The sequence below is a fragment of the Myxocyprinus asiaticus genome, chromosome 21 (genome assembly GCF_019703515.2).
Source record: "Myxocyprinus asiaticus isolate MX2 ecotype Aquarium Trade chromosome 21, UBuf_Myxa_2, whole genome shotgun sequence".
Taxonomy (NCBI): domain Eukaryota; kingdom Metazoa; phylum Chordata; class Actinopteri; order Cypriniformes; family Catostomidae; genus Myxocyprinus; species Myxocyprinus asiaticus.
The window spans coordinates 36,680,315-36,696,779 of record NC_059364.1 but is presented as its reverse complement, the minus strand read 5'-3'; the positions used below and the strand labels follow the sequence as shown (position 1 = coordinate 36,696,779).

At 38.1% G+C, this 16,465-nt stretch overlaps 1 protein-coding gene across 3 annotated transcripts in view; it reads right to left on the bottom strand.

Annotated features, from left to right (window-relative positions):
* The window catches only part of LOC127412164 (thyroid adenoma-associated protein homolog), a 128,706-nt gene that overhangs the window by 43,691 nt on the left and 68,550 nt on the right, over window positions 1-16,465 (bottom strand). For all 3 annotated transcript variants that reach the window (XM_051648306.1, XM_051648308.1, XM_051648307.1), the window contains exon 29: window positions 2,841-3,009. In XM_051648306.1, coding sequence (XP_051504266.1) covers window positions 2,841-3,009 — 169 coding nt within the window. The remainder of the gene's footprint in view (window positions 1-2,840; window positions 3,010-16,465) is intronic.

Genomic DNA, 16,465 nt, shown 5'->3' with positions numbered 1-16,465 from the left:
AGTGAGGGTGTGCTACGTAATTTAAACTTAGCAGAGGTCTGTATATGTTGAAGCTATTTGTATAGCGTGCTTGGACATAATTCATTCAGAAGAACAACAAAAAGTCTTTAATTCAAGTCTGAACAACAACATCTGCAACCTGCCCACCCCCCACCACCCCACAGTTCCAGTTCTGTTTTTTGTTTTCCTCTTTCACTTTCTTGCACCATGTCTGTTTTCTGTTCAAATGACAACACACTGTAACATTTGCTTATATTCAGCGAACAAAAATGTGACCAAATTTGTCAAATTAATATTTTCATAATGTACCAAGTTGGAAGGTCCCCCGTATAATTAGCAGCATTAGCTGAGGGTGAATTTCTTTCATATGTAAGCAAAATGGTCATTATAACAGAAATATACCCAAACTAAATCGGAAGCGAATCAAAAGTGTGTGAATTGGAATAGAATCTGGAAATCTGTATCAATACGCAAGTGGCAAGTTGTGCCAAGTACCACTCATATTTATAAAAAATTTATTTTTACAATTTCATTTACTGATAATGATGCAGAAATTACATACTGATACATTACTGGCATAGGAACACACACACACACACACACACACACACACACACACACACACACACACACAAAAGTCATGCGTGGGCAGTGCCACCTCTATCTCTTGTTTTGCTGATGCCTCAGTCCACACGTACACCAGTCCTGCATGCATTTCAGGTATTCACATCAGATACCAGTAAGGGAAGATCTCCAATAAAAACATTATGACACTATCACCAGCTGATCTCAACATGCTTCACACCCCCTCACTCACTCACTCACTCACTCACTCACACACTCTCTCTCTCTCTCGCTCTCACACACACACACACACACACACACACACACACACACACACACACAATTACACCCAGAATCTGTTATCTGTTCCTATTTTATACAAACAGTCATGAACATCTATGATTTCCATATTCAAAGAGTAAAGAGCAAGCCACTGTGTCTCAGGGAATAAAAAACGACATAGTTACATAGAGGAAAACAAAGAGCTCTCTATCTCTTTCTCATTCCTTAGTTTTCTTTAACCTAGATCCTGCATATACTTTTTTTTAATTTTTATTTGTAATTTTTATTTTCTCACAAAAACATGTAACAAACATTTACTAATCCAGTATGCACTTTAAAAATCAAAATAAACTATTACAAATAAAATAAAATGTTTATTAATATTTAATAAAAAGTTTTACAATGACAAATATTTAATATAATGCATAATAACAATAAAAAAGAAAAAAGGGCATTGGGTCAAAATGATGTAAATTAGACCACCACCTATTGCTACGCACACTCTTTTAATAAAGCAAAACAGTCTGATAACAAAAAGTGCATATTGGAACAAGATGATGAGAAAAAAACAAAACAAAACCGCAAGGGAGAGGAAGACTGGAAGTTTGAAAATTAATTCACAACCTCTCGATTCAATTCATATGGGTATATTTCAGTTATAATTATCCATTATGCAGCTAATGCTGTTATTTATAAAGGGGACTTTGTAACTAGGTATGTTACAAAAATATAAATTTTACAAATTTGATTTTATCATTAGTTCTTCATTATTTGCCACATTTTAGCTTTTTAAAAATGTACACATCCACGTATTTCTTTAAATTGCATATATTATATTGCATACATTATATTTTGTTAACTGTTTATTGTTCACATGCATAATTTGTACTATTTATAAGTATTTACATTGACTTGTAGAACACTTGCTAAAAACCGGTACTGTCTCTTAAAGTGTGTATGTGCTTTGGTTGAGCGCACACAAATAGACAAGAGAGGACGCATCTGTGCTAATGTTTATTTTTGTTTTTTCTGATCAACAACTGACAACTGTAAAGAAAAGAATAAATATAATTGATTGTGTGGATCTCGTGTTTGTACACGCATTACAGTCTGCTTACACAGAACGGGTCAAACTAAAACCAAACTTTTTACTCTCAACACGCAATAATAGGATCTTGGTGTTGAACTTCTTCACCAATATACTTCTCAATCACTGGAGAGCGAAATCTGAACATTCACCAACCAGTGGCTAATCTCAGACATTTTTAGTTGCATAGAGTGAATTTTGGTTGCATATGCAAGTGATTTACTCATATTGTAGAGGGTTGTGCATAGAGTAAAAGATCGATCTTGGAATTTAAGAATAGATAACAAGATTGTTTAAATGAAGATTGTGATGCATCGTTAAATCAATATTTTCATCCAGCCCCAGCAGGCATTTCACATAAAGACTTGAAGAATTTCTCCCATTTCCACATTTAATGCAGCAGAAGAGAGTTATCTGCCACCACCTGTCACCAGAACACCCACCCACACAACATCTCTCACTCGAAATTCTGTCAGATATACCCTTCCACATCTGCAGGAGCTTCATGAAGATATACTGCAGCCACAGCATGAAAGAACACTAAATCCAGCCCTTCCCCTCTTACGTGTCCTAACCAGATGTAATGCAATAAGATTCCAGTAACAAGGAATCTGTCTGTCCAAACTGAACTGAAACTGTTCTTGACGTGACAATCACAGCCGATGAGAACATATTTAACGTTTAATGGACAGTTATGCGTAGCTGGATTTTGGACCAATGAGAATTCAAAGTGGGAAGGGCTACAGTGGAAAAAAAGGTAAAAAATAAACATTAAAAAAAGACCTACTCACACCGAGTATTTGGCATGAAAACCATTATTCAAGTATACGTAATGTAACAGCAGTTCGTAATAAAAAAATTGAATTGGTTTCTGTGTAGATCGTGTGGCTAAGGAGGCTTCACAGACCTGCAGCAATGTTCCATGTATGTGGTTCTGTTGGATTCCTGGTCCAGGTTCTTGAGGCAGCTCCTCCAGTAGAGTCTGGATGGTGGAGGGAACTTGGGTCACCAGAACAAATGGAACCAGGGCTCTCGCGGCCATTTCACGAGTACGGTATACAGCAGATCGACTACATCTAAACACACAATACAAGGGAAAACAGGTCCACAATTATATTTCAGTCACTTCATGAACCCTCCAACTCAGAGTAACTTAAGGAATAAATAAGGAATTTCGAAAGGATCCTTGTAAAGGCTTGAAAATGATAGTTTAGGAGCATATTTTAGAATTATGATAAAGTCATCAAAACTATGAAATATCACAAATTGAAGTTTGGGAATTATGCAGTGACTAATGTTAAATGAAAACTGTTATATTTTAGATTCTTCTAAGTAGCCACCCTTTGCCAATTTTACAACTCTGGGCCATTTCTTAACCAAATTCATGAGGTGCTACCTAGGGTGCTTTTTAAACAGCATTGACTGAGTTCCCATGCATGCTTGCATATTTTTATGTCCTTACATATTTTTAGTTAAGCCAAGGAATTCCAATAAAAGGCACAGTATTTTTTTTTTTGTCTACAAATCTAATTTCAAGCATTTAAGCATAGGCTTTTAGATCAAAAGGTCTGTAAGATCATGTAAAACTAATTCAGTCAGGTGTAGCTGAACTTTTGAAAGCAAACCAATAACTGAGATAAGTGGTTTACAATTACTAAATCAAAAAAGGTTATCAGAAGTTCTGGAAACTCCTCCAAAAAGCTTGCAAGACATGAAATAGGGAATATCCATCTTAAAAATGTGGGACAGGAAAAAAAATAAAAATAGAAAAATTAAGTAGGGTCAAAAAATCATGTTAGTAGATTAACAAATGGATGTTTGAGAGATGAATGGATAGAAATGAAGGTACAAGTTAGAGTTAATATTAGCATTCTCTCCCTGAACAAATGAGTTAGAAAACTCTAACTTCACTGACCTCAAACCAGGAATGATGTTTGTATCTTGAAAGAGACACACTGTACGATAACACCTTCTTGAAGGGGTTTATTAAACCCACGTCATAACAAATGAAATATAAAGTTTTGTTACTATGGTTCCCAGGAGGAAAACATGGTACAATGCATGACTGGATGGAATATCACTGCATTCCCTTAAACAAACCCAAAGAGCCAGAGGTAGGTTCCCTAGAATATATACATTGTGTGTGTGTGTGTGTGTGTGTGAGAAAAGAAAAAGTATGTGAACCCTTTGGATGCAACTGCATTTATGTATACATTTGTCTTAAAACACATTCCGTTTCAATTAATATCTAGCAAATTATTGTATTTTATTGTACATATTGAATTCATCATTCAAACATTCACAATGTAGGTTGGAAAAAGTATGTGAACCCCTAGGCTAATGATGTCAAAAAAGCTAATTAGAGTCAGGAGTTGGCAAACCTGGTATCCAATTAATGAAACAAGATTAGAGGTGTGGGTTAGAGCTACTCTGACTTATAAAGAGCACTCAAACATTTTGAGATTGCTATTCACAAGAAGCATCTGCTGACTTGGACCATGCCTTGCAAAAAAAGAGATCTCAGAAGACCTACAATCAAGAACTGTTGCTTTGCATAAAGCTGAAAAGGGTTACAAAGTTATCTTAAAGAGCTTAGATATTCATCTGTCCACAGTTAGACAAACTGTCCATAAATGGAGACGATTTAGTACTGTGGCTACTCTCCCTAAAAGTGGCCGTCCAGCAAAGATGACTCAAAGGGCACACCGCAAAATGCTCAATAAGGTAAAATGGAACCCTAGAGTGACAGCTAAAGACTCGAAGGAATCATTGGAACTGGTTAACATCTCTGTTCATGAGTCTACTACATGGAAAACATTAAACAGGCATGGTGTCCATGGCAGGACACTACAAAGGAAGCCACTGCTTTCCAACAACAACATTTCTGTGTGCCTGACATTTCCAAGGACCACCTTGACACTCCACAACGCTACTGGGAAAATGTTTTGTGAACTGATGAAACTAAGGTTGAATTGTTTGGCAAGAACATGCAGCACTATGTATGGCATAAAAAAGGGCACACAGAAATACCAACATGGAAACATCATCTCAACGGCTAAGTACGGTGGTGGGAGCATCTTGATTTGGGGCTGCTTTGCTGCTTCAGGGCCTGGACCACTTGCCATCATCAAGGGAAAAATGAATTCCCAAGTTTATTAAGATATCCTACAGGATAATGTCAGGGTGGCTGTGCGCCAGCTAAAACTCAGCAGTAGTTGGGTAATGCAGCAGGACAATAACCCTAAACATCGAAGTAAATACCATACAGAATTGCTTAAAAAAAGAAAATCCACCTTTTGGAGTGGACCAGTCAGAGCCCAGACCTTAACCCAATAGAGATGCTGTGGAATGACCTCAAGAGTTGTTCACACCAGACATCATAAGAATATGGCTGAGCTGAAGCAGTTCTGTAAAGAAGAATTTTCCAAAATTCCTTCTGAACGTACATATATATATATGTATTTATTTATGTATTTATATATATGTAAGGAATAATTTACGACAGACCGTTGAATTGTTGAAAATTATGCACACCTGAGGACGCGCAGCGGAGTGACCGTTGCACCTCGGATGTGCATTGTTTTTTAACAATTCAATGGGCCGGAGTCAATTATTCCACTCTAATACAGCTCAAGCCTTCATTGCTAATTCGAAAACAGAGGCTTGCGCTGCTTTGCTGGAGCACTTACCGGAGTAATAAGTTAGTGTGTTTGTTCATGTGTGTGTGAGTTTGTATTTGAGGGATCGAAAGAGAGAAACTCAGAAAATGAGATGAGATATCTCGCTTCTGGGATTACCTTTTTTTTGTTGCAGCTCTCGTCAGAAGTAACATCGCTTCAAAATCGCCAAGATGTATGTCGCCATATTCCCATTATAAACCTTAACAACTTTTTTTTCCATCACCACTGAGATGCAGGAGTGGGCTGACATGACAACTCTGTTTTTCTCTCATGAGTATGTCTGGGCCTTAAGTGTGTACATTACGCGTATAATGTGTGTCCATGTGTGTGGGAGTGTGTAAAGAGATGGGGAGCACAAGAGTGTTTCCCACATATATTTCAGATAATATAGAAACAGTTGTATTGATCAAGTGTATCTAGCTTTGTTACAGCTCAAGCCTTTGTTGCTAATTTTAGAACTAGCAACCAAGGATGCTGATTAGGGCAAAATACATTGAAACATTAAAAGTTATTTTGGATAATAGAAATTGTTGTATTGATCAAGTCATGAGGGTGCGGCTCTATTTGTTGGCCGCGACTTGAGTCTCAATGTGTGTGTGCGTGTGTGAGCGTGTGTAAGTGTGGGGAGATGGAGCGCGAGTGCTCTTTTTAACTGAAACTGAAATAAATGTAGGATATTTAAGACATTGTTTGATGTTCTTAACCGATTTACTTTAACCAGTGAGCGGCAGTTCTGCGGATGGAAACACCTTGTTGATGAGAGAATGGCCAGACTGGTTAGAACTGACAAAGTCTACTAGGTAACTCAGATAACCGCTCTGTACAATTGTGGTGAGAAGAATATCATCTCAGAATGCTATTCTTAGATGCGGGTTGGCGCTGTTTTAGCGGCACAAGGGTGGCCTACACAATATTAGGCAGGTGGTTTTAATGTTGTGGCTGATCGGTGTATATACTATTTATATAATGTATTTTCATATAATCAAGGTTTTATATATATTTTTGAGTTTTAATATACACTAGTTTTAATTATTTAATTTTCAATTTAAAATTATTATTTAGTTTCAGTTATTTCGCAAACTGTGTTTGTCGGTTTTTGTTTAGTTTTTTAATGAATTGTAGTTTTAGTTTTATTTTAGTCCATAAATATATTTTAGATTTGATTTTTATTTCTAATTCTATTATCACAGGTGAGTAAATGACACATGAACATTTAACGCACTGTGTCAACATCTGTTGGCCTACTAGTTGAGATAAGTGAGACTGCGACTTTAAGATACAAAATTGAGTATGCATTCGAAATTCACTGCATGTGCGCCCTGAATTTGAATGGGTATGACGCTTCTAGAGCCACTGGTTGGTCCTACATAATACAGCAACCTGTACCATTTCACTTGTTCAAGAGTTATCAAACTATTGCTAATGCTTTCACAAGTGGGTGTAGGCCACAGGGTCATTCATCATGTGAAGTTTGGGCAGTGACCTTACAATAACAGCCAAAAAATGAGTTATAGGCTTGTAATGCATCACAAAAATAAGCAGTATACTAAATGTATGTTAGATACTGCACACGTGACAGAGTTTTTGCAGTTTATGTGGTGCAGGTATTTGTTTAATACATGAGGGGAGGGTGGGGCGTTGCAATGTCAACTTGCCTTATGATCAGTGTATTGACATTGGAGCAAGAAGACTGAAACATGAAACCTCACTAAAACTGGTTCACACTGCCCCAACAAGCCCTAATAAATGCCAAAATTTCAAATTTTCTAAAGTTGCCCATTTGATTTAGCATGTTGGGTAACATAACTGTCACACCCTGTCTACAGAGTGGTTATCTGATTTACCATAGCCTTTCTGTCAACTCGAACCAGTCTGGCCATTCTCCTTTGACCTCTCACATCAACAAGGTGGTTCCGTCAACAGAACTGCCGGTCACTGGATGTTTTTTGTTTTTGGCACCACTTAGAGGAAATTCTAGAGACTGTTGTGTTTGAAAATCCCAGGAGATCAGCAGTTACAAAAATACTCAAACCAGCTAATCTGGCACCAGCAATCATGCCATGGTTGAAATCACTGAGATCACATTTTTTCCACATTCTGATGGTTGATGTGTCCATTAACTAAAGCTCCTGACCCGTACCTGTCTGTTTTCAGGCACAGTGCACTTAAATTTTGTAAACAGCATGGACTGTGCAGTGTGCACTTCCAGCCCAATTTATGTAACTGCACGTACTTCTTCATTTCTGTGTGCGTCATCTGCGCGTGTGCCTAGAATTGACTGTACTAAAGAGCATTACAAAGCACAACTGTGCACAAGATGTAAAGTCAGGTGGAAAAATGAATTATAACCTTAGCTATTCAAAACTATGATATATTGCGATCTTTTACTCACTTGTTTCTCCTTCATCTGCATTGAAATTTTGTGTTTTGCGCAAATACAGGTGCATCTCAATAAATTAGAATGTCGTGGAAAAGTTCATTTATTTCAGTAATTCAACTCAAATTGTGAAACTCGTGCATTAAATAAATTCAATGCACACAGACTGAAGTAGTTTAAGTCTTTGGTTCTTTTAATTGTGATGATTTTGGCTCACATTTAACAAAAACCCACCAATTCACTATCTCAAAAAATTAGAATATGGTGACATGCCAATCAGCTAATCAACTCAAAACACCTGCAAAGGTTTCCTGAGCCTTCAAAATGGTCTCTCAGTTTGGTTCACTAGGCTACACAATCATGGGGAAGACTGCTGATCTGACAGTTGTCCAGAAGACAATCATTGACACCCTTCACAAGGAGGGTAAGCCACAAACATTCATTGCCAAAGAAGCTGGCTGTTCACAGAGTGCTGTACCCAAGCATGTTAACAGAAAGTTGAGTGGAAGGAAAAAGTGTGGAAGAAAAAGATGCACAACCAACCGAGAGAACCGCAGCCTTATGAGGATTGTCAAGCAAAATCGATTCAAGAATTTGGGTGAACTTCACAAGGAATGGACTGAGGCTGGGGTCAAGGCATCAAGAGCCACCACACACAGACGTGTCAAGGAATTTGGCTACAGTTGTCGTATTCCTCTTGTTAAGCCACTCCTGAACCACAGACAACGTCAGAGGCGTCTTACCTGGGCTAAGGAGAAGAAGAACTGGACTGTTGCCCAGTGGTCCAAAGTCCTCTTTTCAGATGAGAGCAAGTTTTGTATTTCATTTGGAAACCAAGGTCCTAGAGTCTGGAGGAAGGGTGGAGAAGCTCATAGCCCAAGTTGATTGAAGTCCACTGTTAAGTTTCCACAGTCTGTGATGATTTGGGGTGCAATGTCATCTGCTGGTGTTGGTCCATTATGTTTTTTGAAAACCAAAGTCACTGCACCCATTTACCAAGAAATTTTGGAGCACTTCATGCTTCCTTCTGCTGACTAGCTTTTTAAAGATGCTGATTTCATTTTCCAGCAGGATTTGGCACCTGCCCACACTGCCAAAAGCACCAAAAGTTGGTTAAATGACCATGGTGTTGGTGTGCTTGTCTGGCCAGCAAACTCACCAGACCTGAACCCCATAGAGAATCTATGGGGTACTGTCAAGAGGAAAATGAGAAACGAGAGACCAATAAATGCAGATGAGCTGAAGGCCACTGTCAAAGAAACCTGGGCTTCCATACCACCTCAGCAGTGCCACAAACTGATCACCTCCATGCCACGCCGAATTGAGGCAGTAATTAAAGCAAAAGGAGCCCCTACCAAGTATTTAGTACATATACAGTAAATGAACATACTTTCCAGAAGGCCAACAATTCACTAAAAATGTTTTTTTTATTGGTCTTATGATGTATTCTAATTTTTTGAGATGGTGAATTGGTGGGTTTTTGTTAAATGTGAGCCAAAATCATCACAATTAAAAGAACCAAAGACTTAAACTACTTCAGTCTGTGTGCACTGAATTTATTTAATACACGAGTTTCACAATTTGAGTTGAATTACTGAAATAAATGAACTTTTCCACGACATTCTAATTTATTGAGATGCACCTGTATATTTATTATTTTGGAGTTATTTTTGGCTGAACAGAAATAGTTATGTGTTGATCTGACCTAATGCTACAGTTGCCTTCTAAAACTTGCTCTGAATGGTGGTCAAGCTCCTTTCTTCCTAAAGACATTGACATTAATAATTTATCTAAAAATATTGCTGGAGTGTGAAAATCAATATAGCATCGCAGGGATGACTACATATTTGCAGTTAATTAAGAATTACCAATTACATACTTGGAATTTATCTTACACTGGATAAATAAGTTATGATTATCAGGGTTCAAAGTAGAATCAGGAGTTTTAGGTCTGGATCTGGAACAAGCTATCAGTTTTACTCCTTTTCTCCTTCTTAGAAAAACAAAAACAAATCCTGGTATTGTTTGTCTTCAAATATTCCAATAGATGACTTCAATCAATCACCTACTCTAACAGCCAGCCAGATATATGAACCCTAACCTGCTGGGTTCAAATTCCACCAACATTTAGACTTCCACATTTACACACAGACACACACACATGTACTGTACATGTTGCCTTTAGCAGTCACATCATGGCAACAGTCAACAGACAACTCATCACATGACACACACACACAAACCGAGACCCGTTGTGAATGAAAATACACATCACACACAAAACCAGCCTAACCTGTTGTGTTCATTCTTTCTTTTATGCATTAATGTAAATACAGAACTGGAGAAACGCATCAAAGCGCATGCCACAAAAACATCGGCACATACACGTATTTCGATCTAATGACTGCCAAAGCCTCTTCTGTTCCCCCTTTTTTGGCCTCATATGTTAACTATCATTGCTAATTTGTCACATTAAAAGTCTTTGGAGAGGAAATGAGTTTGGAAGGGTGTAATTTTAGAAACATAGCAGTCTGAGGCGAGCCATCTCCAGGGGGCTTTCTGAGTCTCGACTTGCCATTACGGCTCAAAGGCCATCTGGCTCTTGTTAGGTCTGGTGGTACAGTCCCCCCCCACCCCCACCCCCCCAGAGTATGACTCGGCAGTCTGCAATCACCAAACAAACCTCATCTCAGCCTGGCTCCAAAAGTACATAGAGTCTTGGCCGAGAGTGCGATGGACAGTACGAGAGCTCCATAACACATCCCATATATTCAAGCACTTCTGGCTCTTGAGGTGCACATGAGACTGACTCTGAGAAATAAAATAAGAAAGAGTACATGCAGCCATTTCGAACTCCAGAAAGTACATCTGCAAATAAACACACTTGACATTTTTTAAGAATGTGCAGCTATATCTGACATTCAGGGACAAGTGCTAATTTTAATGAAGTTTAGTTAGTGAGGCAAGGGCTGAATTTGATGTTCTTCCAACCAGAATATCCAGCTAAATCCAAATAAAGGCCAACATGAAATAAAAATTGTCCCCATTTACTTTCTTAAAATACACTCTTGATCATACAGTACTGTGAAGAATTCATCAGTGCATGCTATTCCTAACTAACTGACCAATTTACCAAACAACTCAATGACCAACCAATCATATTGTTTACAATTCATCAGTGCACATTATTCCTACCTAACAAACCAATTAACCGACCAAACATCCGACCGCTGACTAAAAAAACCGACCAACCAACCGACCGATTTGCCATATAGTGCACAATTCATCAGTGAACCTTATTTCTAATGAACTGACTAACTAACTGACCGACCAACCATACTGTGCACAATTCATCAGTGAACCTTATTTCTAATGAACTGACTAACTAACTGACCGACCAACCATACTGTGCACAATTCATCAGTGAACCTTATTTATAATTAACTGTCCAACTAACTGACTGACCAACCCTATTGTTCACAATTCATCAGTGCATGCTATTCCTTATTAACTGACCAACATACCAAACAACCCAACAACCAACCAACCATATTGTGCACAATTCATCAGTGCATATTATTCCTACCTAACAATCCAATTAACCGACAAACCATCTGATCGGCCGACTAAAAAAAACAACCAACCAACCGACCGATTTGCCATATAGTGCACAATTCATCAGTGAACCTTATTTCTAATGAACTGACTAACTAACTGACCGACCAACCATACTGTGCACAATTCATCAGTGCACGCTTTTCCTAACTAACTGACCAACTAACCGACCAACCAACCAACTGACCGATTTGCCATATAGTGCACAATTCATCAGTGAACCTTATTTCTAATGAACTGACTAACTAACTTACCGACCAACCATATTGTGTACAATACAACAGTGCACATTATTCCAGAGACTATTTAGCAGAGACGGGCCACTTCTATTAAAATTAATGGGAGAAACTGGAACGCCCAGTGGCCAACAGATGTAGAAAAGAAGTCCCATCTAACAGGTAAAACAGCCAATCAACATTTTAGATACAGAAATTAAAATTAGATACAGATTAACTCAAGAACACGCATGTACATTAGCTATACAAGCCTGATAATTTTTTTTTTTTTTTTTTTTTTGTAATCCGAAGTAAAGAAGCACAATTTATGATACCACTGCTGTCAGATTTTACTGCTGACTTGAAATATGTTCTTAGGAAGTAATCTTGACCAACCATTTTTGAGATTTCAAAGCTGATTTTAAAGAGATAGGAGCTTCACTTTCATGACTGGAAACAGCTTCCTGGGAGCGTTCCAAAGATGGCCGCCAGTGGACTGACTTGCTACAAAGACTTTAGCTATTCCTAACTAACTAACCAACTGACTGACCGACCATCCAACCAACCAACTGACCATATTGTGCACAATTCACCAGTGCATGTTATTCTTAACTGAACAACTAACTGACCAAACAACCGACAAAATCTAATAGTTCGTCAAAATGTAATAACTTGCCCTGTGTCTGAAATGACTTTAGTTTCCGGCTGTCATCAAATAGATCAAGTGGCTGGGGGAAATACTGTTAACCAATAGCCAGTAAAGTAGTGATAGCTATTAAGGCAGCTATTTAGGGGCACAAATAAATATATCCTGAACATTTTCATCCTCTCCACCATTCATTTTTTTCCACATTAGATATTCTGTTTCACTCAGAAATGTCACATTATGGATGTAAAATTGCTAGCTAATGTAATTTAATGTTGACCTTTAGGTGGTAGGGGTTTTGTGTGGTTGTCAGCTGGTCCAAGCTGGTCTAAATGAACAATCAGCTGGACTACCAGCTAGTGGACCTGGTAAATAATTTTGGTCAAGCTAGTAAGTGCATCAAAACAGCTATCATATTACAAAAATGACTTGACCACATTAATCTGGTGTGACCTTTTTAAAAAAAAATAATAATTATAATTGTTTTTTAAGTTTTCTGTCCTGGCTCCAATATATCTGAATGACTTATGTTTCAGTGTGCAAACCATTGTTTGCATACCATGTAAAAATATTAGCAAATGGATTTTCACTATATTAGGATTCTGCAGAATTTAAATGAACCCATATTTGCTTACAGTCTTGGATAACAGAGAGTGGCTTGTAACGTAAACCCAACAAAGCCTGCTTTTTCAAATATTTCACAGAGTAAATCTTTACAGATCTACCCGACACGAAGGCAAGGCTTTCAAGACTTAAACACACTATACTAAATTTAGAGTGTGACAACCAAAGAGATCAGATCTCTAGGATTTATTACTGTGCTGACAACACTGAGGGCACAATCTAAATCTGCAAGTAGAATTAAACACTGATTGTGGAACAGAAATCACATTCTACTCAGGTAACTAATCATGGGTTGTCTAATTTGTCAACCAGCATAATAATTAACTGCACAGATTCCTTAAGTGTAGTGCTGAGAACAGATGTGTTGTTGGACAAAGGAGCCTGATCAACACCGGACAAACACACACTCACAAACACACATGCCTGAGGAGAGAAGTAGGCCTTGGCAGCCAAGACCCAGCTATATTTAACATCTTCTACATGTGGGCTTCATTTGGGTGGATGGGTCTGCATACTTCCACTGACAAGAAACAGGCTGCCCCTGATCCACCAGTCCTTTAACCCTTTCAACCCTGCATCTAGAGGCTGAGCTGCATTGATTTATTGATTCTGATCCCTCTCTTAATCTGTTCATCTGTCCATCCATCCATCCTGGATGTCTGACCATCCAAAGTTATATTATCAGCTTGTCATGTGTTTGCAGACGGGACTTTGTTGATCATGGATATCTGGCAGTGAGGTTTGGTGCTGTTCTTAATGGAGGCTGGGAAAAGAAGGGCGCTAGCTATGGCATACATCAGTCATATTAGTTGACGTAATTAAATAACTAACATAACTAACATGACTAACATAACTCACCAACTAACAGATCAACCAACTGTCCAGCCAACTGACCAACCAACCATCCATCCAACCAACAAAACTAAAATAGCATAACTAACAAGACTAAAATAATCAGCCACACAATCGACTGACCGACCAACTAACCAACCTGCCTGCCAACCAACCAACCAACAAACTGACCAACTAACTGACAAACTTACCGACCAACCAACCGACAAACTGATCAACCAACCAATTACCAAAACAGCACAACTGGTAGCGTTAAAGCACAGAAAGCTGTTTTGACCACCGACATTAAAAGCTATCCTCAAAAAAGAAATCCTGAACCTGCAGTGAGGAGGTGCATTTTATTTGCATTAAATGCCTTAAAATTTGAAAAATAAATAAATAATAACTGAAATGGGTTCTCTTAACATGTAAATTATATTTCTGCATCACTGCCTTGCATCCCTTTAAATAAAAAAAATAAGTATGATCTAATGATCTTATGTGGATTGTCTTCATAATGTATTCCATATTGTTGTGTTTTTTGCCTTGACATTTAATCCTACGTGAGTTCTCTTATATCTCTAATATAATATATCGCAACACCTTTTTATCACTTTTTTTTATCAACATTACAGAGTGTAAGTATTTTCTTCGCCAAATATTAATAATATTAATATTATTGCTGTGACTCTGTATATATGTCTTTGTATCAAAGTGCCTTTGTATACCAAAAATGTGGTGATGTTGGTTGGGATTTGTGTTTTATTGTGTGGATTATATACTGTAGACTCTTGGAGCATTTAAACAATCACGTTTAATTCGTAACATGCAGGGTTTTGAACAAAATGTATAACAGAAATAGATGTACATGGCTATAAGATACAATCAGTATTGCTCCAATTGACAACTTTTGTTTTAACAGTCATTATGAGTGTGCATTATGCAGTGATTTTAAACAACTGTACATAACACAAGTATATACAATATGCATGACAGTGGTATTTGTGTTGTTTCCAACTGATAACCATTAATATTATTTTTTTACACTCTATTCTTTCTAATCAACCCTCAGACTGTGTCTACATGATAATACTGTCAGTCAGCTTGTCCAGCAGGTTAATTGAAATAGTTTGAGAAAGTGTCTCGAATGTTTTCTTCCTCGTTAAACAAATCAACAACAAAATCGTCATCGCTACTACAGCTTGTAGAGATATACATTTTCTTTTTTCACTCTGCTCATTAGAGCACTTGCTTGCTTGTCTTCCATATTGCGGTTCCATGGTGGTTTTACAAAAACCTACAGTACCAGGGTAAAATTGCTTGTCGATTGGTGCCACCTATTGTAAAGGCGTGAATGCATTAATGGCGAACATTCGCCTTGCTTTTAATGTGAAAGGGCCATTCGGTGGCAATTAGTTTAGGATTACCGCGTCACCTCTGGTGTGCAAAGGCCTTCGCTAGCTATGACACTGATCAGTCAGGGTGCATGCGGGCCGGCGAGCTTGATCTAAATGAAAGTTCTGATCCTCTGTGTTCTATGTTATCTGTGCTCCAGCCCTGAGGACTTGAACTGATCCTTTCTACAGCCCCCACACACCTCTGCTCCACTTCATATGTCCACTGTACACACAAAAATACACACAGGGCCTCGAAACACACTTGCTCTATTAAGGCGCGTGTATTTTTTCTTTCCTTTACCATTGCTGCTTGTCAGATTGCGCAATATGGTTTCAAAAGACATCTTGGGTAAAAGCCAAGGCAGACTTTGTACTTTGTGCAGCCTTTTATGTCAGAATGCACAATATAGACCTTAGGATTTTGGTCATGATTGACAGCGTTGATTGGGAATTGTACAATCAATCTGTGTTAACATGTTCTGACATCCTCATGGTCATGTGACAAAACCCAAGCACACCCTTGCACTAATGTTGACAATATTTTCCTGGAAAAGACAACAAGTTGAAGTGGCTGGATTGAGTAGTGGCTGGGCAAAATAATTTTTGGACTGCTCATTCTGCAAAGCAAACTTGAGGTAATTTTGATAGTATGTTCAAAAAGTCAGCATTAAATAACTAAATATTTATGTTGCATATTATAAAGACCAGCTAGTATTACAATTTTTAACTGAATGTCTCTCACTCTCTCTCTCTGACATATGTCATCAATTGCTGTGCTTTTATTGGTTTATTAGACAGCAGTCGTAGGTGCAGTTACACTGCAGGACTGCGAACCAGTATCAGAACCTCATTGAAGGCTAGTACTTGTCGCAAAGGCAAAATAATCACCCATCTTTGTGATCCAAGACCCTAAATGATGTCTGTAAAAAGTCTGAAAAGTCTGTGTTAGAAGAAAAAGAAGGCCAAAAAAGTTTCATGAAGACTACAAACTCCTGCCTGACTCTCTCCGAGTGTGCACGTGCATGAGAGGGGGGACAAAAATTGCAGGCATAAACACAGAAGAGAACAGAATAATTTCACAGAAGGGAAATTGGTAAGAGGCCAAGGCTTTTGGTCACCAAAATGAAAGGCATCAGCGATTTTCCAT